Source organism: Pantherophis guttatus, chromosome 1 (assembly GCF_059756535.1).
Source record: "Pantherophis guttatus breed Tessera chromosome 1, ASM5975653v1, whole genome shotgun sequence".
In the NCBI taxonomy this organism is placed as follows: domain Eukaryota; kingdom Metazoa; phylum Chordata; class Lepidosauria; order Squamata; family Colubridae; genus Pantherophis; species Pantherophis guttatus.
This window is the reverse complement of record NC_142063.1, coordinates 116,162,717-116,185,914: the sequence shown is the minus strand read 5'-3', so window position 1 is coordinate 116,185,914 and position 23,198 is coordinate 116,162,717. Positions and strand designations below refer to the sequence as shown.

The window sequence follows — 23,198 nt, the reverse complement described above, 5'->3', positions numbered from 1 at the left end:
TGGAAGGCTGAATCAACTTTGAGCCTGATGAGATTCGATCTGCCAAACTGCTGGCAGCCGGTGATCAGCAGAAGTACCCTGCAGTACTGCACTCTAACCACTCCGCCACCGCAGCTCTTATAATAGTTTCAGCGTGAAACTAATTCCTTAAAACAATGCAATCTCCATTGTGCTATTACTTAGTCCGTGAATGTGTATTGACACGTGCATAGATACATGAAGCAAATTGAACAGAGATTAAAATATTTGAGATAGAGGAATAATAATAATAAATAACAACAACAATAATACCAAGGGTGGTGTAAAAGGGTGGTAAAGTATTATATATTGTGATATTAATTTGGATTTCATCTTGTAGAAGCCATGGAGGGAGGGGAGGGGAGGGGGGTTAGGGAGCGGGGGGGGGGAAAGGGGGAAAAAATTTGTATTTGAAAAACTTTTTCAATTAAAAAAAAAATAATACCAAGGAGCATTCAAAGGCTGTGGAATGTTGCAAGCACTTTAGGGAGCTGAAGAAGAAAAAACAGCATTGGAAGAATATCTGAAGGATACTGAAGAAGATGCACTGAAACTAAAACACCATGAAGGCTTATTAAATACCAAAGAGACCAAACTATAAGAAAGCCCAAATGAAATGTATCACCATTAATCAACTGGAAAAGGAACAGCTTTACATGGAACAGCGTATAAACTGTACCTTTATTATTAAATAGCATTTGCCTATCCCAGGTCTTTTGGAAGGACTTGATAGGTGAACAAAAATGCCAAATCTAATCTAAACGTCTGGCTGACTGTGTATCTAACCATAATACCGAATCAGATGACAACATTTAAGGCAAGGAACTGGAGCATGTCCACTTTATCTAACTTGGTGGGAATGGGCAGATATACCAGTTCTGCAAACAGCTTGGTCCTGTGACATTCATGTTTTTAAAAGAAATAACTAGCAAGTTGAATTGCACATAAAAATAAACTGACAGTCACCAGCTCTTGCAATAGCAGCAGGATCCCTAAAATTGCCTGTACTGCTGCATTCTGGACCACTTATAACTTTTAATGATCTTCAAAGGCAGTCCCATGAAGAGCATTCTGCAATAAACCAGTACGCTCCCATAGAGAGGGGCTCCTCCGGGTGCTGTCGGCCAAACAATGTTGACTGGCAGCCCCCAGGGGGAGAGCCTTCTCTGTGGGGGCACCTACTATCTGGAACGAGCTCCCCCCGGAGATACGGAGGATCCCGGATCTGCGTACCTTCTGTCACGCGCTCAAGACTTTCCTATTTCATCAAGCTGGCCTGACCTAAGTCTTTCCCCTTTTTAAATGGAAATTTTAAATTTGGTTTTAAATTATTGGGGTTTTAAATTTGTTCACCCAAATTATTTAATTCGTTTTAGTTATTTTAAATTTTGTATCTATATGTTTTATTCTATGGCTGTTCACCGCCCTGAGTCCTTCAGGAGTAGGGCGGTATACAAATTCAATAAAATAAATAAAATAAATAAATAAATAAACTAATCAGGAAGTTATCAGGGCATGAGTAAATGGGTGCCTCCAAGAACGGGTGCCTCCAAGAATGATGCAATTGGCACAAAAGATGAATTTGTTCAAAGGCATTTCTCCTTCAGCAAGAGCCACAAGTCTAGAATGAAATCCAAATAGTGCACTAACTCTGTCTGGAAGATAATTACACCATCTAAAATTAAAAAAATAATAGCTCTCCAGAAACTGTGACCAATAAGAAGCCTCTGCAGTCATATGACCTGGATTTGATCCCTCTAAAATGGCAGCCATTTTTAGTTTTGCGACCTCCCTTTGGGACCCAGAAACTGCTTGGAGTTAGAACAGGCAACTTCTGAGGCCCATATGGTCATGCAGTTTTTTTCATTTGGTCATATGACCAATCAAAATCCAGGGATTTGCAGCCAGTGTACTTTTTTTTCCCCTTCCTCACTGCTGCCAAATGGAGGACAAGAGGAGTAAATCTCTTGTTGCTTCTTTCATTGCTGTTGCCTTGAGGACTGGAGTAGTGTACTTGCCTTTGTATGTACTTTAAAATATTTTTTTCATTAAAGTACTGTGCTTGTTTCTAAGTACTTTCTAAAGATAAAAGTATTTTTCATTACAGGTAGTCCTTGATCTACAACAGTTCATTTAGTGACCGTTCAAAGTTACAATGGCACTGAAAAAAGGGACTTATGACCGTTTTTCACACTTACGACTGTTGCAGCATCCACATGGTCATGTGATCAAAATTCAGATGCTTGGCAACTGGTTCATATTTATGACTATTGCTGTGTCTCAAGGTCATGTGATCACCTTTTGCAGCCTTCTGACAAGCAAAGTCAAAGGGAAAGCCACGTTCATTTAACAACCATGCCACTAATTTAACTGCAGTCATTCACTTAACAACTGGGATAAGAAAGATCGTAAAATGGGGCAAAACTTATTTAACAAATGTCTCACTTAATAACAGAAATGTTGGGCTCAATTGTGGCTATGAGTCGAGGACTACCTGTACTGTGCTTGTTTGTATTTATCTTGAAATTGCTTGCAGAAATACTAGCCAGCCCCTACTGAAAGCAAATTTAGTACTGTAAAGTTCCTTTGCATTATACTGTATTGTGTTTGTTTGCACGTGTTTGAGATTGCTGCACAAATACTAGACAACATCTACAGAAAGCAAAGATATGGTGAAGTTCTTTATTGCTCTACAGTACTCTGCTTTTGCTTTGAGGGTTAGTACCTGCTATAGATTGCTTGTAGAACAGCTGACGGGAGGGCAACAGGCAGGAGAGCCCTTCAAATCTCAAGCTCTTGCTTTACTTAACAAGGTCATTTAATAAAGAAGCAAACAGCAAGCCTGATCTTCGTTCACTTAATGACCTGGTTGATTTGCTTAACAAGCATAGTAAAAAAAATGTCACACAAATGAACCCAATTCATTTTATGACAGTTTTGACATATGGTCCATTAGGGTCACACTTTGAGGACTACCTGTATGCAGGATTCATTACTTTAGGCCAATGTTTCTTAAACTTTATATTCTCAGAATCCCTTCCCGTTTTTATAATGTAAGAAGGAGCTTTTGTTTGTATGGGTTATATTTAATGATATTTACTGCATTAAAAATTAAAATTCATCTATTCAAGGAATATTTTATTGTAAAATAATACAATTAAACCCATTGGATATTAACATAAATAAAATATTTATGAAAAACATTTTAATGAATAAAAAATAATGAGAAGAGTTACACTGTTTTGTATTTTTACAAGTATCTTCAAAATCTGGCTGATAAGATTTTTTCAGATACCTAAGGGTCCTCACACCATACTTTAAGAAACAATGACCTAGGCAAAAGGGGTTGAAATATTTTCTTAAGTCCAGAGCAATGAGATAACATTGCTTAAACTCTTCCCAGATAACCAAACTAGTATGTGCCTCAGTCAGTTCCATAGGATCTGCACAGCTGGAGTCCAACTCTGCTCGAATAGACTTCACAGGAACTCTGCAAGGGCTCTCTCTGCCCCTCCTTATGCAAGAGTGACCTGGTAACCCAAAACAGGGTCCACTGGCTAGCTATCTGCAGATACAATAAGAGCAGCAGAGTGAACTTACTCTAGTCTAGTGAAAAGAAAGACTACGGGTGACGTAATAGCAGTGTTCCAATATTTGAGGGGCTGCCACAAAGAAGGAGGGGATCAACCTATTTTCCAAAGCACCTGAAGGCAGGACAAGAAACAATGGATAGAAACTAATCAAGGAGAGAAACAACCTAGAACTAAGGAGAAATTTCCTAACAGTGAGAACAATGAAACAGTGATGCCTACGGAAGTTGTGGGTATTCCACCACTGGAGGTTTTTAAGAAGAGATTGAACAACCACTTGTCTGAAATGATGTAAGGTTTCCTGCCTGAGCAGGGGGTTCACCTTTCATCTTTCTCTAGTGGGCTATAAGTGTCTCTTAGGTCTGTTCATCTCACAGAACTCCTATATAGACCAGGATACTTTGCAGGATACATGATTGCAAAGTTCATAGAGGCAGAATTATTGGAATATGCTCATTCCAAGCTGTGATTAAGGCCTTGGCTAACCATGAAGTAGAGCTTGAGGAATAACTCCAGGTTTTCTCGGAAACTCTATTAGGTTCATCAGTAGCCTGGGATAGGACAATCAAGAAGTCTAGGTGTCCTAGAACTCCAGGATTAGAAAGGCATAAGCTGTCTATGGCACTGGACTAATGCTAACATCCCTGAACCTCAGACCATGATGTTACTGTGGTTTAGCTTAAGCAGTAAGAGAAGCAGTATAGTACATACCCAAAGATTAATCAACAATCATTCCATAATTCTAATTCGGCTTTTACATATGAATGAAGCAAATCACAGAACAGTTCAGAACACAGCTCAAGAGATTGCCAATTTTGCGGTGAACATTTTCCTATTTCCATAGCATTTTCTATTTTTCCTTATCTGTTTAATATTTTTATTAAATGTAATAAATTTTAATAATTTTATTTATAAAAACTAAACTGTGTTAGTTAATTAGTTAAGATGATTTATTTCCTATAGGCAGCTTTGCCTATATGACAAGGTTAAAATATGTTCATTCTACCCATTAATGGCCCAGTTCTTCAGCAAAATGTACTGTATACACTAAACTGTATATAAAAGTAAACAACAAAACCAGTGCAGCAATAAAATATATGATATTGTATATACCTGATAATGTACATTTTATGGATTATTAAGGTATAAGAGGACATGTTATAGCCCTCTTTCCAAACCTCAGCGCTTAATGCACACAAGGTTTTATTGAAACCAACAGACTCAACGATACTATAGGCAGAACTGGTATCCCCCTGTCCCATCACTTTCAACTTGAGAATGCACAGCCTGAATATCAGCAGAGAGGTACAATGAGCCAAGTTATTATGGCTCATGTATCCTTTAATGCAAAGAACACATTATTAGTCTACAGAAATAGGACCCCAAGTTATTTAATTCACAATTTTGAGGTTGTCTTGTTTGTTGGGATCTTCCAGATTCCCTAGAGATTTAGAGCATCCCTAGATAGACTGTTTTATTTGCATTATGTTGCTGTAGAAACATAAGTGGATGTAAACAAGATACATTATCTCTAACTAAGCTCTGCTTTCAAAATCACATCTGAAAAAGCCTCAGCACCCAGCTCAAAAGACAGAAGACTATTTGGCTTTACTCAGCCTATGCTTAGACTGTTCCCTATATCAAAAATCTCTGGACTCCACATATAGTCCAACATGGTCCTAATATATAGTTTAGCCTATGTTTGAGTCTGTTTTATGTCCTTGTGTTGAGGAAATCAACAAATATTTTTGATCTTAAATATTTTGTCAGTAATAGCGTGTTTATTTTCTCTACCACTAGCAAGCTTTGTAAAATAAATGCATCTATTCAGCCAATATTTAATCTCAGATTACAGTTTTGCCCACTGATAAAGGGGAGTAAACATCAAAAAGAGCTGGGATTGGGAACTCTCAAAAGTCCCTATTCTATTGGTCACACAGGCAGTATAGATGTCAGAGTAAAAAAGATGAAATGAGTCATCTAGCAATACTAGCATTTCTGACCAATGCTACCAATTTTACATTTGGAAACAATGGCTGTTCTGCGCTTGCTTTAAATAGCGACTATCAGTTATTATACAAAAGGAAGGTATTAGAGGACCCCCTTTTTATTTTATTTTCACAAAAGGGGCTAAAATCTAGCAGTGTGTGTCATGGAAATGATAATAAAGTTTTACTCATTGTTTCTGTTGCTCCCCATGCAACCTTTCTCTCTCTCTCCTCCCCCCTCTCTATCCCACAGATTTGGTTGTGTTATGGAATTGAAAATGTCCTTGAAGTTACTGAATTGAAGATTTATAAGGGACAGAACAAGACTAAGAGTGAATGGTGAAAAGCCTAGTGGAACTGTTGAGTGCAAATGAAAAAAATGGAACTGATCTATCCAAACACCAGAAATGGGCCAATAAACAGCATTGTAACCCCTGCCCTTTGGAATACCCACCTCCCAGAAATTACATTGGCCTGGGACCTGCTGGCCTTTCCCAAGGTCTTAAAAGACATAGTTTTGTCACTGGGTGTTGCCATCTCGATGTGTGGCAGAGCCTATGCAATGGTTATGTTGATTTACTGCTGTTGATTCTATTTGTCTTTTTTACTCCGGCTGCTAATCATGTGTGTTGTTTTTAGTGTTATGTGATTTATGATGTTTTTAATGGTTATTAGCCATCCAGAGTCATGAATTTGAGAGAGGCAGCCATATAAATTGAAATAATAATAATTAATTAAAAATGGATATCTAGCAATGGGTTGATCACATGGAGGGGAAGAACTTGAGGAAAAGCCAGATAGTTTCAAACAACAAAGGAAGGGAAAAATTCTTCTCAGTAATGATACTCAACAAGATGAGCCTTGACACAAATTGCTTTTTAAAAAGAGGCACTGAGTAGTTTGCAGTTTCTGAAGAAAAAGAAGTTGTAGGATAGTTAAGAGATGTCTGACTACAGATACAGGTGGTAATTACAGATAAATTTGAAGAGTTACATTTCAGAAAGAAATGTTGTTTTTTGAAGCAAATCTAACCAGGGAGAGGTTAGGCTAAGTCTTAATGGCAGTTGAGATAAAAAGGCAGCACTCCATTAGTCCTCACCATCATGCTGAAAGTAGAGTTGAAAAGTAGCATTCCAAGTATTATGAAGTTACAAAACTGTCAAGTTCAGGCTGTAGCAGAAGGGAGGGGAGGGTTAATTCATTTTGTGCCCTCCTCAGTCAAAAAGCCAATTATAAATCTTATGTGGGATTAGTCTGTGCTAATTTCTCCAGGCTTCAGGCAGACTGTGTAAGATACATAGAGTGAGGAATATCATAAATTTGTTATTACTCCCATAATAGTCAAAAAAAGAAGTGGGATGCTAGTGCTTAAGAACTGTTGCTTCTGCAGCTTCTTTAGCAGCTGATCCTGAGCTGAGGGCAGGAGTGGCAGGCTGGGACATATTCTTACCCATCTGCTCTGACTGATTAATCAATTAAGTCCACCACAACTGCCACCTATTCCTAATATTGTATCACTTGATTCTGATACTCGAGCAGGATATTAGCAACTTGATCCATTGTCAGCCAATCTACCAAAGGATCACACATGATAGTCTAGGAAGTCTGAAGTCATTTTTTTTCTCCATTGAAGCAAGAGCAATTGAACCTGGTACCATGGGCTGCCTCAGGCTAATGAAATAAATACTTTCTTAAGGAACTTGGTGCTCTTATGAGAAATCAAATGTTTCATATCAGTATGTTTCGTATCACTTCTTTATACAAAATATAAGATTGCTTACAATGAATAATCAGTTTTATATATCATAAAGATCAACCTGTATTGGCTAGAATCTGTATGTATGCATGTTCAAAGATTACTGGTAAATCTTGAGTTTCTTTCTCTCACTCTCAATAGTTGTTGTTGTTGTTATTGGATTACCTGCTGCAATTTCTTATGCTACTTTACAAATTACAGGTAGTCCCAGGGTTTTGATTTTGTCTCTTTCCAGCCCTTGCAACTCACAACTTCAATTTCAACCCTACCATTAAATATGTGATTGGCTAATATAAATTTCTGAAAACAATTTAACTAGAAATTGAATGGTTCTCTTTTTGCCTCTGTACAAGTAGTCCTCGACTTATAAGTTTGTTTAGTGACCGTTCAAAGTTACAACAGCACTGAAAAAAGTGACTTATGACCATTTGTCACACTTATGACCATTGAAGCATCCCCATGGTCACATGATTTATATTCGGATGCTAGACAACTGTCTCATGTTTATGATGGTTGCAGTTTCTTGGGGTAATGTGATCACCTTCTGCAACCTTCTGACAAGCAAAGTCAATGAGGAAACCCAATTCACTTAAGAACTGTGTTACTAATTTAACAACTGCAGTGATTCATTTAACAAATGTGGCAAGAAAAGTTGTAAAATGGGGCAAAACTCAACACATTTCTCATTTAGCAACATATACTTTGGGCTCAATTGTGGTCGTAAGTTGAGGACTACCTGTAGTTGAAACAGATTTTTGTCTTATTTTCTTTTGACCCCCCGAAAAAATGTTGACCTGCAGGAGCTAGATAAAATTCTGATGGGTCAGGAAAAGGGTGTGTGTGGTGTCTTAATTCCCCCCCCCCAATGTACCAGTATGAGGCGGGGGAAGCGAGCTGGGCAAAGTGTGTGGCAGTTCAAGCGATCAAATGTCTTTCGGGGTGTGTGTGTGTGTGTGTGTGTGTGTGTGTGTGTGTGTGTGTGAGAGAGAGAGAGAGAGAGAGAGAGAGAGAGAGAGGGAGAGGGAGAGAGAGAGAGGGAGAGAGAGAGAGAGAGAGAAACAGCAGAGGGGAACCAGGTCAGGGGACCGAGCCTTCCCCGCCCAGAAGCAATGTGCAACCTCTCACAGTAACGAGAATTGCAGGCAATTCTGGAAGATTGTGGGCAGCATTTGTGCCTGCAATTCTCGTTACTGTGACGGGCTGCATGTTGTAAAGAAAAACGAAGCGAGGCGGGGGGGGGGGGAGGACGAAGCAAGGCAGGGGGTGCAGACCTGCCCCATGCACCAGCTTACCTGAAGGTCCTTCAGCCAGGCCACCCATGCCAAACCCTCACCCCCCCCCCCCCAAGGCAGCCACCAGCCTTCATTAACCTGCTTTCCAGCTCTGTTTTCTGCTGTGCGTGCAGGGCAAGAAAAGTAGTTTGTGGGACTATGGTTACAAAAAATAGTTCAGACCTTCCAACTTCTCCCCCCCCCCCCCAAAAAAAAAAGATCTTGTGAAGTTGGAAGGTCTGAACTACTGTATTTTTTTCAAACTACAAAATGGCCCATCCTGAGACAGGGAAGTGATTCCTGTCTTTTACAGTCAAACTAAAAATATTTGTTTCATCAACCTTTTAAAACAGTGATTTCCTGCTTTAAGATACACTATAAGTCTTCAACCTCTGGAGCCCAATGGATACATTTGGAAATTTGACAACATGTGAAAAAGTTATCAGATTTCTAAGTGAGAGCTGTATGTGGAAATCTCACAAAGTGCTGTAATTTTTAATACATATATTTTTTTCAATTATATTTTTTTATGCTAGCAGAACATGGTTTCAGAAGAGAGGACACAGATCATATGAATACAAATTAAAACTTAAAATAGATATCCTATTCTAATACCCTCATTATGCCCTAAAATATTAATAGGCTATTTTCAACAATTTTTAGAACTGAAAATTCAAAGGCAGAGAAAAATGTGAATTATATAGACCTCTACAGAGATATAGCAAGAAAGATGTCTGCCCCTGGGAGAAAACTGTCTAAGAAAACCTTATACACAGAACAATAATATTAAACAGTCCTCAAAACAGGCAAAGTTGGACTTGACTAAAACAGCATTGCAAAACAAATCAGACCCAAGCTTATTTTCAGTGTAAGTTTCATTCCTGGAGCAAACAAACAAAAGATATGCCTTCCTGCTCACTATTCTACACCAATAACCAGCTGCATTTTGCAAAAACAGAAGAAATTAGGAGAAATTTCTCTTAAGAAAATATAATCTTCAGACAGCTGCAAAGTGTAACAATTCTCATAGTACTATAAAACAAATATGTAATGTATTTTAATGAGTTTAAGAATCTATATTTTACTTATAATTAAAAATAAAAGGCTTGTTTTACAGTCAATTGTTCTATTGTGCTCTTCAAAATACAAATGTTTGCGTGACGAATGGAAAATTGTACATATATACATTATTGATAAGTAGAAATTATGCATGTAGTCCACTATGATTTATAACACAAACTAGTAAAAGCCCTACTTAAGAATCTTTCTTGAACGTACATTCCCATACTTCCAAGATACTTCTCACCTACAATCCCTGTTTTTAATTTACAGTGGACAAAGATATAAACAGTTTTTTCTCTTATTCCCAAAATTTTATACAGTATTGACTTCCTCATTCTTCTTCTCCTTAAGAAATTTTAGTCTTAAAGTATTCCAACAGCCAATATCATTCTGATTGTTTTGTTACAGATCTTTACCTAGCAGCATCATTAGTATTATTTGTCATAATTTCCTAGGCAAAAGGTATGATTTCTTTTATATGCTACCTTTATTATTTTATAAATAACTCAAGGCAGCAAACATATTGATTTATCCTATTTTTCCCACCATAATAACCCTATGAGGTGAGTTGGGCTGAGAGAGAGTGACTGGTCCAAAGTCACCCAGCCAGCTTTCATGCCTAAAGCGGGATTAGAACCCAGTTTCCTGGATTGTAGCTTGGTGTTAAAAATTTAGGATAACCGATATATAGTTTATATGTATAGTTTAATATAGTTTAAAAGTATTTATGTAACATTTAAACTAATTCCTGTTTCAAGATATAATGTATGTATCTACCTGACTTTTCCACCAAGCCCTCTAACATGCACCAAAATAAAGCACAGTGTCTGATTTTTGGCTTTCTGCAAGACAAATACATTATTATTTTTAATACTGAAAGAGGTTTACTTTCAAAATAGCAACAAAAATGCACAATTAAAATAATAAGGTATCTAGCATGTTTCAGTGAAGAAATTCTTCAGGGCTACTAGAATATTGTTTTCCTCATACTGCATCTTGAGAGACCACACTATCAAGCTATTATGAAATAACCAGACTAACAGATCATAGTAGTCTACACTGATATTTTCAAAATAGAATAGTGCAGGTCACTCAGTAATAACACTTAAAATGCCTGAAAGAAATCAAGGACACCAGTAAGTGAATAAAAAAACTGAATTAGCTGTATTTAAACCAACAAAAGCAGTTCTGGAAGAGGTATGCATTTTTTCTAAGCAATTACATATAATTTAAGTTAAAAGCATCCTGAATTGATATAACATTCATAACAAAGAAAATTTTGTGAATTACAAGTATGGTAAGTAAGTATTAGATGTATAAACAATTTTCAATGTAGTTGTAAAGGAAATACAAAGGAATAAATTCCATCTGTTTCTTCTATTCTATACAAAAGTCTACTAGACTTCTTTTAATTTGATAGTTATCATGCTTTATTGGAAATTGAGTCTCAAATCCATATTTGCACAAAACTGGAGCTTAACTGTTAATATGCACAAAAACATTTACTGGGAATACTAGTTTCCAAATATGAGGACTCTCAGGGACTTAATAGTTGATCCTTAATCTCTATCTTAATGAGCCCAAATGATAGAAAGACAGCATCCATCCATCCATTGCATGCATGAATGCATGCAAGCATCCAATGTCTGGACAAAAGAGAATGTCCTGTTTTATAGACTAGGTTCAAAAACTTGCTAACTCAAAATGATATATTTATTATGGCTTAGGTATGTTGTGAACCTATCCACTCTGGTCCTTAAACATGACTTGTGGTTATGTTGTACAAACTCAATCAAGTCAATATATATGTTTTTCAATTCATAGTTAAGAAAAGCTTTATTATTTTTTACTTTAGAGTTGCTGTTGCTGCTGGACAACAATATGCACAGATTTATTTTTCTTTTTATGACCCTGTAATCCCTTTTATTAGGGCGGAGTCAGGACAACTGAATGAAGCTGAGCTTTTACTGGCCGGATGCCCTTCCTTTCTACATGGAGTTCACAGCAGATAGATTCTCTTTGCGCTATGACAGAGAAACATGTTGGGCTGCCTAGGATTGAACTCTCAACCTTTGAGTGGCAGAAGAGCATCTTCACCTCTAGGCCACTGAGCTGCTCTAGCCATATACACTGAAAAAGCAAAACAGTTAACAAAAAAACAAAATCCCAGTTAAACTGGCCAGGTTTAAAGTTAAGTACTTCTTTTTCCATTTTTCAGGTGAAGCATATGAAAACATATTTTTACACATAGGACCCCATATACTAAAACAGTACTTTAATTATAACTGAATAAGAGACAAGACAATTTTCTATTGAAAACTGCTTATAACTTGATACTTTCTTTTTTAAAAAATCATTTTTGCCTTAAAAAAAGAAGTTTTATGCCACCACTGTTTTTGGAAACTTGTGTATTTCTGTTGAATCAACAAAATCTGTTGTCTCTCAGACAGTATTCTCTAAAATTTTGCAGTGATTCCAATGAGTGAGCAGTGTGAGGCCTGTAGGCTTCATAATACCTTGGTAACCATTCTTTAATCCCCAATTGCACCATCAAAGTTCAACAATGTGCTTTTTCATTTTTGTTTTTCTTTGAAAACATGTAAATTAAGAAGTCTTAACAAATGAATTTAGCACTCAAATGCCTCCTCCCCCAGGAAACAGATCAAATATTTTCAGATATGACATTATTATCAATTTATTCCTCCTTCCAGAAGACCACAATAATCAAAAAGAGATATAATGCAGTCTTTTTGTACAAAATATTGTTCCCTCCTGTTGTAAAGGATTATTTAATAAAATTACTAATCTGTCTCTAGTTATCAATAAATATAGTTCTTTGGGATACAACTTTCATTATTTGCAGTTACTATGACATAAGTTGTATACATCTGAGGAGTACTATATTGTAAAAGTCAGCTCTAGCAAACAGCCAAAAAAGTAATGTCAAACTCTGTCAGCCAAGCAGTGTCAACTGGCGGCCCCCAGGGGGAGAGCACCCACTATCTGGAACGAGCTCCCCCCCGGAGATACGGAGGATCCCGGATCTGCGCACTTTCCACCGTGCTCTTAAGACCCTCCTATTCCAGCAAGCTGGCCTGGCCTAATTTTCTCCCCTTTCTTTTAAATTTTTAAACTGAAATTTTAATTTGTTTTAAATTATTGGGATTTTTAATTGTCTTGGGCTAAATTATTTAATTTAGTTTTAAATTGTTTCTAACTTTTGTATTTCTGTATTTTATTCTGTGCCTGTTCACCGCCCTGAGTCCTTCAGGAGTAGAGCGGTATACAAATTTAATAAAATAAACAAACAAACAAACTCATAATAGGTTACAGTTTCTGTGAATACAGTTAATGAGAGAAATCATGCCATGTGAATTATACAAGTATTTCAACATTAGAGCCTCTTTAAATATTTATGATCTCTTCCTCTTCATGCTCTTTATATTGTACTTACTACTTAAATAATGGTTATGTTCACATAATGAACTAATGTATGATTTGTTTATATGTTTGCTGAATAAGCAATAAGCCAGAAACTTTATGGCTCAGAGCAGAGTTTGTAGCCATTCACAATTATGTGTTTGCAGTGTAAGTGTGCAGGTAAGGAATTATTATATTAAAAATGAGTCTGCTCATTTGCAGTATAAAAAAATGTACATGCATAATAAAATCTTAATTTTACAGAATTTCATTCAGTAGAAATCAGATGCAACAGATAAAATTTGATTTCAGTCATTCCCCCAGGGAGAATTCCATTTTTTGGCTAAGTAATTTACATAAATTTATATATGATTCGATACATTTTAAGCACACTCAGATTTAACATTAGAAATTTTACTACATTCTCTGATCTTGTTTGAATTGGCTCTATTTTAGATACATACATGCATACATGCATACATACATACATATTATTTGTTGAGTTGCTTGCCTTGTGATTATATATTTTCTATAAGGTTCTCCCCACCCCAGTCCACTACTATATTAGATATTACATCTGTAGTAATATCTTAACTTGTTTTAAAGTTAGTGCTAATAATGCAATGAATTTCATTGGCAGGCCTGAAGCCCAATACAAAAGATGGCTTCCAGGTTGGGGGTGTTACTTGGAACCCTGACATTCTTGTTTAAACACATAAACTATAGCAAATTGTACAACAAACAAATCATTTTGAAGAAAAGGTTTTCTGTAACTAGTTTCCGTACCAATGGTCTACATTTACCCTTTTCAATCATGAGCTCTATCTGCAGACATTGTTCTCAACTTTTTCACATTAAAATAAAATCTGCTCCCTAAACTCAATCCATACAATATACCCCTCCTATCTTAAACTTACTTTCTCCAAACTTCTGAAACCTAGTGAATTTTAAATTAAGGTTGGGCACCAAAAGTTTTGTTGTTCCCATTAGATATAGGCGATTTAATACAATAGCAGAGTTAGAAGGGATCTTAGAGGTCTTCTAGTCCAAACCTCTGCTCAATACCATTTCAGACAAATGGCTGCCCAATCTCTTCTTAAAAACCTCCAGTGATGGAGCACCCATTACTTCTGATGGCATGATATGCTATCTATGAAAAAAAAATACAGGTGGGATAAAAAGTCTAAAACAAAAAGTATATCATAAGGCCCCAGGTAGAACAGGAGGAAAAATTACCAAAGATGGAATTGCTGCTTTATCTTAAGCTCTGCCAGACTTCTTGTGACAGAGAAAGGAAGAACTGAGATTTTACTATTCCTTTTCCAATATTCCTCTCCAACTGCAATCGGTGAGAGGAGAATTAGCCACACTAGCTACAGGGCTTTGGTCATGCATGGGAATTGGGAAGGGCAAATGAAGTTGGATAATCTCCAAGAACAGACCTTGCTCTCTTGCTGTCCTCACATGGGGAGATCTAAGATATCCTAACATTTCTGAGATATGGTCTCAGGGACACAGAGCTACAGCCAAAGGATGCTTTTTAACTATTTTTGGAATTCCAGTTCTTTATACTTCAGTAGTAACTGATATTGCTTCCTCAAAAAACCAATTATTTTCAGTAGCAAATATTCTTTCTTCCCCTTTATATTTTTTTCTTCATTCTACAAAGCTCGAGGATGAATTTTGACAGCATATAATAGAATGTATGAAGTTTGATAAAATAATTATAATATAAACAATTCTCCTTCTGTGGGAATAGAAATAGTTCTTGAGTATTACAAAATTCACACAGAACTGGAGGGCTAATTTCCTATCTCTTGGTGCTTCAATAGTCCAGATGTATTTAATTATTTAATATTCCAGATGTATTTAATATTCCACTATGTATAAATGACATAACATATAATCAAGATACAGTAATACTTCAAAGTCTTGAGTAGGTCCTTTAAATGCCAGTTCAAAAGTTGTAAAACTGTTTTTAAAAATAATTAGAATTCACATTTTAATAAAAAATGTGCAATACACAAATGTGAATTCTTATTATGTTTGTTTAAATCAAGCTTTCAATTCAAACTAATTGCTGATAGGTAACTCCCAGCACACCAAAGTCCAAATATATATTTATTTTCAGCTCACCTACTCATTATAATAATTTATGTGTGAACCAGTCCAGTGTTATTAGCTTAAAAACAATTCTAAAAATCTTAACTTGTATCTGTATACATGCAATAAATATAAATATATATATTAAAATTAGTGAGAAAACCTGTAGTAAAAGGTTATTAGAAAATACAATCACAACATAGTGTTGTTTTAAACTTTAATCTTCTATCTTTAGTACCTACAAGAAAAGTCAAGATTCCTACAAATTTTAAAATGTGATGATGCTGACAATAGCAGCCAAACAGGGCCAGCATACTTAACACTAACTGATATACATTTTTTAGGAAGAGAATGACAATTATTTATTGTTCAGTATGTAAGTTATTCAAAATTACCAGCATGTAACAAACTATACTTTTCTGAAATTTGGCAACCCTCATCTTAACCTTTAAGTACATACACCTACTTTGTTGGAAGCTCAAGTTGAACACGTATCTTAAAATATGCACTCCAACTTTGCTTTAAGATTATTTGCTTATAACTGCAAATTACCATGCAGTGACAAATACAAATAATAAAAATGGAAGAATAGTAAACTCTCCTTCACAACAGAGTGCAGTGCCATTTACTGGGATGCTGTTGTCACATTTTCCTTTACCAGACAGAGGATTGCTCTAGATAACCTGTAGGGAACCTTATGGCTTACGGTCTACAGTTCTCTACATGACTACTCTAAAATAAATTATTTATGAGTAAACTTTTACAGCCCTTGTGGCTAGATTGGGATTACTTTTCTTCTGCAAAGTAGTGAATAAACCTTAGGGATTCTTAACAAAGATTCAGGAAAAGGCATATAAAGGTTGCCTCACAGATAGAGGCATAATTACAATGAATTGCATATTATTTTTGATAAATAATTTCCATTACAACCACTTTATCGATTAACCTCTTATCTGAAAATATAGTCATATTCAGTTTGAAGTATACAATGCATACTTTCACTTTTCTCCCAAAATAACACAAACTTAATAGGACAAGCAATAATCACAGTTCCATATGGTATTTCATTTGTTTCCTGAACTTATATTCAGGAATATAAGTTCTCTTATTAAGGTGTTACACCAGTACTCTTATCCCAAAAACTCAGATGAATTAACATCTAATTCTTAATTAATTATACATTGGAAATGCTTTATTAGAATGTAGATTATTCTATCCTTTTGTAACTCTAGCACTCACAGCCTTTCTGCTTTTAAAGGATGTAAACTGGACCTGAACTTTGATTAATCTCCAATTAAAAGTCATTTCACAGATACTGGAGTATCCATCAAGCATGTGTTTGGGGTCTGTAAAAGTATAATCATAAGAAGTCTTTTGAATTATTATAACAAGTAGAATGCAGAGGAAAAGTGCATGATTTTTAGAGTTTAAAGCATCATATTACAATATTCCTAGAAGGTAATGGAGCCACTTAAGTACAGCATGCTCTCTGCAACACATTCAACTCAAGAAAATAAAATGCTGCATATCAAATCAGTTGGAAAGTTTCAGTTTCAAAAGCATAGTAGTCTAGCACAGCTGGACAGTAATCAAATCATAAGTGAAGAGTGGGGACACAGATACAGCACCTTTTGACAGCTCCTTAAATCAACTGTGTCTTTCTTTAGGACTGTAAAGAAAAGACACAATTTCTTAAAGAGTTACCATGAAGTGTTATGTGAACACGATACATCCTTCCAATCACCTTTTCTCCTTTGATTCCAGATCACTGCACACTCAAAGTATAGCATCAAGACTCATCAGATGGAATCAAATCATTCTGAACACAAATACAATCAACTTCTAAGGAAAGCTTTTTTGACTTCTCAGTCTAAAACCCTGAGCTTTCCTGGTAGTTTCTTTTTGAAGTATGAACCAACATAACCATGCTTAATATTTTTCCAAGATAAGTTAACATACCTTTTATTACAACTTTTTCAAAGGTCTGAAAAGTGTGAGTATTTTAAATTGAGAAAAGTAAGCATCATGCATTGCTATAGTTTTATTTTATTCCTCATACTCTACCAAACACTGTGACATCAACTTTCCCAGTATTCTTCAAAAGGTACACCTAAACCATTTATTTTGGTAAGTAGAGTGCAAGTTATGTTAAAGTGATCTGACTAATCTCTAGCAACTATAAAGCCACCACATTTGAAAATGAATGTATGAACATCATAGTATATATGTGTAAATAAACATAAAAAGAGCGCACACTTACCAGTCGTTTGCTATAACGGATCCGTTCTTCTTCAGGCTCCATCTCAGACTCTTCTGATGAGAGTGAGAAGGATATATCAGAACTACTATCTTCTTCCTCTTCCTCCTTGAGATAAGAGAAAGGAAACAGAATATCAGAGATTCCCCTTCAATACTTTCCTTAGGCCTTCCAAAACATGTCACACCTTCAGACGTTTTGAATTTTCGTTTCCATTACCCATATTGATCGGAAAATATTTTAATAGATTTCATTCAGATAACTACAGCATTTGCAATCTAGGTATGATCTGGCAGTTGCATAACAGAAGCATATCAATGTATTTATTACATTTGTAAGGCCATGCAATTATATCATGACTCTGGATGGTATAGTTTATACCACTAAAATGGCATAAACAATAAAAACAATACTGTCTAGTCATAGCAACAAAACATATCAATCTATCATACAGGTCCACCACCTACCATAGTCTAAGGCCTGAGAGAATAGCCATGTTTAAATCACCTGGAATCTCTGGGAATCTGGCGGCATATAATTTTAATAAATAAAAACAGTCATTTTTTAAAAAGGTAGGATAAGGGCTGTATGAATTCATATAGCATGTACTCTGACAGAGAAGACCTCCTTTCCATCAGGTGACACTGATCAATGGGAACTCAGAGCATGTCAACTATGTCCACTTGCACAAGAGGGGCAGAAATGGCTGAAGAAGATGGTTCTCAGATTACCAAGTCCGATACCATGAAGACTTTATAAGTGCCATCAACACTTTGAGTTGCATCTAGAAGCTTTCTGAAAACCAGTACAGCTTATGAAACAGACATTTCATTCTGCCTGTGCTACTGCATTCTAAATCAGCTGCTTCTGTGAGGTCTTCTATAATTTGTCCAGTGCTAATGCACAGATGTATGTTGATCTGTGGCATACAATAAGTTCTGTTTTGTAAATGTGTTGAAAAATCAATTTAAGAATACGCCCAATTTAATTCAAAAATATTTTCATTTATTTATAGAAAGCATTTCAAAATACCAATACTATGATAGTTCTTATAATTACCATGCTACCTGTAAAACAATTCCAATTTGACTTATAATGTATTGTAATGATTTAATACTAGGAGAGTAACTTTTTTCAGCTTGAGGAATATTTAATAAAGCAATTTTTAATATTACATCAAGTGTCGTCAAACTGTGAGTCAGGATCACCAAGAGAATCAGAAGCAACTTAGAGGGGTGTCTTGGTCTTTAAAAAACTTCATCAGGCTTGCTCAGGCAAAGGAGAACACTGTAAAAACTTGTTCTGGGCTTTGCTCCTAATTTTGTCTATACAAGCTCACAGTGGGAAGCTGCAGTAACTGCAAAGTATGAGAACCCCTACAATAATGGATTAAAGCAATGAGTAAAAGCAATACATTTATTTCGTGTCCAACCCTAACATCACTGTAATTATTTTTACCCATGAGGACAAAATTGCACAAATTCACATATTCTGATGGGGGTTGCTATCATGCAAAGCTTGTGATCCATTGACTTATATTGTTCTATAAACCGAAAGTGAGCCGCCTGTTGCCCTTCTACTCTTTAAAGCATAACTAAGGTGAGGAATCTTAGGAGTTATATTTCGGAGAGCCACATGTTATCTAACCATGATTTAAATCCATATTGCTGTAATATATTTAGAAGATAGTTACAGTCAAAACAACAACAGCAACAACAAAATTCTTTTTAGTACTTTAAGATATATCAGACTAGTCACAATTTATGATTTCAACCATTATACGTGTTGCCAATTTGATGTTTCTTTACAGCACTATTGTGAAGCCTATGTACCATAATCATAATTTTGCTGCATAATTATAAAATGACTCCTGTAATTAAAAGTTTATACAGCTGGATAAAGCTGATATTACAACTGCCTGACACTAAAAGCCTAGGTAAGAATAATAATGTATAAGCCACAAAACTGATGAATGAAGAGAGGATTCATTATCGTGTAAGTAACACAGGAATCCGTCTTTGGAAACTCTATAATAGTAACTTATATAAAAATTGCTTAAATAAAAATACACATTAAGACAAACTGCCTAACTTGTTTTAGTCACAGTTTGAAATCTAACAAGAATTAAATTCTGCCTTGGTGATTTGAAGTATAAATAGCAAGAAGGAATCGGGTGGAGTAAGGGAAATTCGGAGATGTCTACTTGCTCCCAACACCAATCTCACTTGTTGTCCCAAGGTCCCAGAGCCAATAAAATAGTTCAGAATAATACTGCTAAAAGGAGTCAAAAATTAGGGAGAATAATTATCTGGATTTTAAGCATATTACATAATTTGCACTGACACAAATGCAGAGAGACACCTTGGTTTTCACCATGGAGAAAAGGAAGTATTAAATACAACATTGTTTACAAAACTACAGAATATAAATAAAGTTAGATCTTACCAGGTCTCTGATTTTCCTTTGCCCCTTTCTAGGGCACGAAAAAAAGAAAAGAAAAGAAAGAAAACCAGTAAATTCCCGATCGTCTTCACAAGCTGGAGAACTTTCGTATCCAGAAAGGGCAGGAAGCCTTCAAATACAAAGAGTAACCAACTTCCTTCTGGGGAGTGGGGGTTTCCAGGGGGATCCTGGACGGCATACTATACCCGGGCTCCTCTCCACAAGGCCGGGCTTAGAGGGGGAGGATGTCCCGAGAACTGTAACCTCTCTTCACCTTAGCGCCCAAAACGATAAACTCGACGCAGGGAAGAAGGGGGAAAAAAAAAAAAAACTCCCACAAAGTCCCTGGCTCGACATTAAACTCTCTCCCAGGTCCGACTGATAATAAGATAAATAGGCTTTCCCCTATCGATCTGGCCCCACAATCCCTGGAAATCCCCCATTCAAGACCAGTCTCGCCCACACGCACCTTCAGCTTTCCCAGTCTCTCAACTTGCCTCTCGAGCCTCTGCCCATCCCTCCGATCCTCACCTCAGTAGCCTTGGCTCATCTCAAATGGCTCCAGCGAGCTTAACCCGGACCCCTACCCCCGTGACTATCGGCCCCATCCTGGGCATTTCAGGGTGGCCCCGAACTCGCACCCAAACCTCAAGCCTTGTCGCTTCCACTTCTATCACCCCCCCCTCCCCGGGACACAGCCACAGCCTCCCACTACAAAAGGCCACTAGGCACCCTCGCGTCGGTTCTCGAGGCCTGGTAGCGCCCCACCGGTCAATCACTCAACCCCACCGTCATTCGCCCTCCTTCCCTTCCCGCCGCCCCCAGATTCTTTCCCTCACATAGAAGCAGGCGCCGCCGCCATTTTGAACCCGTCAGACTCTCACATACACACATACTCGGCCGCCATACTGCGCCTGCGCGGCATACCCTTCCCTCTCTGACCCCTCCCAACAAGCAAGGCCTCCCCAATGCGCACGCGCGCTTTTCTCCACCTGGAGTTGAACCCTTTTTAACTGCGCACGCGTATTAGCGGAATCTACTTTTGGCCTAGACTTGACCAGTGGATACGCATGCGTAGTATCTATCTCTCTATCTCTCTATCTTTCTATTTTATTTATCCCTTCCTCGCTCTATTCTCTCGTCCTCTGATTTGGCCGGAGCTTTACGTAAAATTGGGGTTTTCTGTTGCGCCACCTAGCGGAATATTACGATTTCCGAGGCATGCGCAATGATCGTCTCCTGGCTTCACGGAGGGAAGAAGTGCTGTGAGGCGAACGTTCGATCTGGTGTTTATACTGCATAAGAGTTATTGATCTCCGTGGAACTGATCCGGAATAGGGAAATTAAGGATTCTGTTTTACCTGTTACGCCCGCAGGCTAATTCTCTCGCACTTTATGTTAACTCAGAGAAGCTTTATCTGACACGGTTACCAAGTGAAGTACGATGAGGGGCATTAAACTCATTACTAGGCCTATTTAGCAAAAAATGTGCTTGGAGTTGTATCCTATTAAGAGCAGCCCTTAGTGTCTTTTTCCTCATCTTTACCGAAGAGTCGAGCGGGAGGGCGGGACAGCCGCTCTCTCCAACTTTTGCTTTTCTTTCAGTAACTGACAAATAACTGATTCTACCGCATCGTTTTAAGTTCTAGGAGACAATTTGAAAATTGCTACACTAAATAAAGAAGAAGAAAAAAAATGCTCTGGCTGGTTTGCATTCGCTACCCGTTCTCTTGCCCAACAATCCTGATCGGGCATAGCCGTTTTTTTGTCACAATTCTGGATCGCAAATGAGCGTAATGAGAGGACCTTTGCTTTGGAGTCGGCTTTCAGAAAGTGCTACAAGAAAAAAAAATGCATCACGTTTCAAAATCTCTACATAAAGCGTTTTAAAGAAGGGGGGGTTATATAGACTGACACCTATTTAACAAAGCTAATTAGATTTTGCTGATAGCTGTTATTGCATAATTGCTTTAGAATCAATGTTTTGCCTTTCACAAAAAAGAGATGTTACCCTAATATTTTTTGAGGCAGAGTTGAGAAAATCTGACTGAGCAATATTTCAGTTGTAGATAGTCCACTACTTATGACACATTTGAGCCCAAAATTTCTGCTGCTAAGCAAGACGGAAAAAGTGAGTTTTGCCGCATTTTATACCGTTCTTGCCACAGTGAACCACTGCAGTTATGAAGTTAGTAACACAGTTGTTCGGTGAATCTGACTTCCCTATTGACTTTGCTTGTCAGAAGATAGCCAAAGGTGATCACATGACCTCAGACACTTCAACTGTTATAAATAAATTCTATTTGCAAAATATCTGAATTTTGTTCATGTGACCGGGGATGCTGCAACAGTCGTCAAGCGTGAAAATCATAGGTTACTTTTTTCAGGGCTGTTGTAACGTCGAATAAACGTTATTTATTCGTTTGGTCACTAAACAAATATTTGTAAGTTGAGGACTACTTGACAAAGTTAATTTCAAAAAGTTTTTAATACTGTCCAAATTTGAAATGAATTATGTATTAATAGAGCTTGGTAGTAAAAGCAAAGATTGCTTAACTATTTTTTTATGAGCAGACTAATTGTATGTTTCTCCAATCAGAAATACTTTTCAATAGCCCTAGATGCAGATAAATATGCATGAAATTGGATTGTCAGTATATTATTTATTTTAAAAATCTGAGTAAGATGCATGGGGCTGAAAAGCAATATGCTTACCGTGAACAATTTCACTGTAATGAATGAAACTTAATCATTGTAGAAAGTATATTTCTGCTAAGGTTGAAATGATTAATGAAACATGCAATCATACAAAATTATTACTTCCATTTTTAATCCCAATTAGAAGAACCAGTTTGGTCTAATAGTTAGGTTAGAAACCAGGAGACAATGAATTCTAGTCCTACTTTAGGTATGGAAGCCAACTGGGTGAGTTTGAACCAGTCACTCTCTCTCAGTCCAAGGCATCAGGCTTTGATGACAAGCTTGTCTGTCAATTCCTGTTTTAATCAAATGGATCAACATCAGTTAAACTGGAAAAAGTGGACCTTGCATTTCTGGGAAAATAACAGGAAGAAAAAAAATCAATGAACAGTTTATGTTGAAAGAAAGTGATATGAATATAGGATCAGTATTTAAATAACTGAACACGATTGATGCCTAGAAAACCAGGATTCCCATTCATTGTACAGTAATATTGTTTTAGATAACTTTAACCAGAAATGTATAGTCATCTTTAAAAGAACATTTTTGTATTTAAATCATTTTTAAAATCATAGTTTCTTATTTAGAAGT

At 36.7% G+C, this 23,198-nt stretch overlaps 1 protein-coding gene across 3 annotated transcripts in view; it reads right to left on the bottom strand.

Moving 5' to 3' along the window:
* Nucleotides 1-20,863, bottom strand: part of KDM2A (lysine demethylase 2A) — a 69,237-nt gene extending 48,374 nt beyond the window's left edge. The window contains exons 1-3 of one of the 3 annotated variants that reach the window (XM_034420390.3): nt 20,377-20,863; nt 19,911-19,938; nt 17,469-17,573 (exon numbers count right to left, since the gene is read on the bottom strand). In XM_034420390.3, coding sequence (XP_034276281.1) covers nt 17,469-17,510 — 42 coding nt within the window. In that variant the 5' untranslated portion in view covers nt 17,511-17,573; nt 19,911-19,938; nt 20,377-20,863. The remainder of the gene's footprint in view (nt 1-17,468; nt 17,574-19,910; nt 19,939-20,376) is intronic. The other 2 variants (XM_034420388.3, XM_087881584.1) reach the window with 2 other exon arrangements.
* Between the last annotated feature and the right edge of the window lie 2,335 nt (nt 20,864-23,198).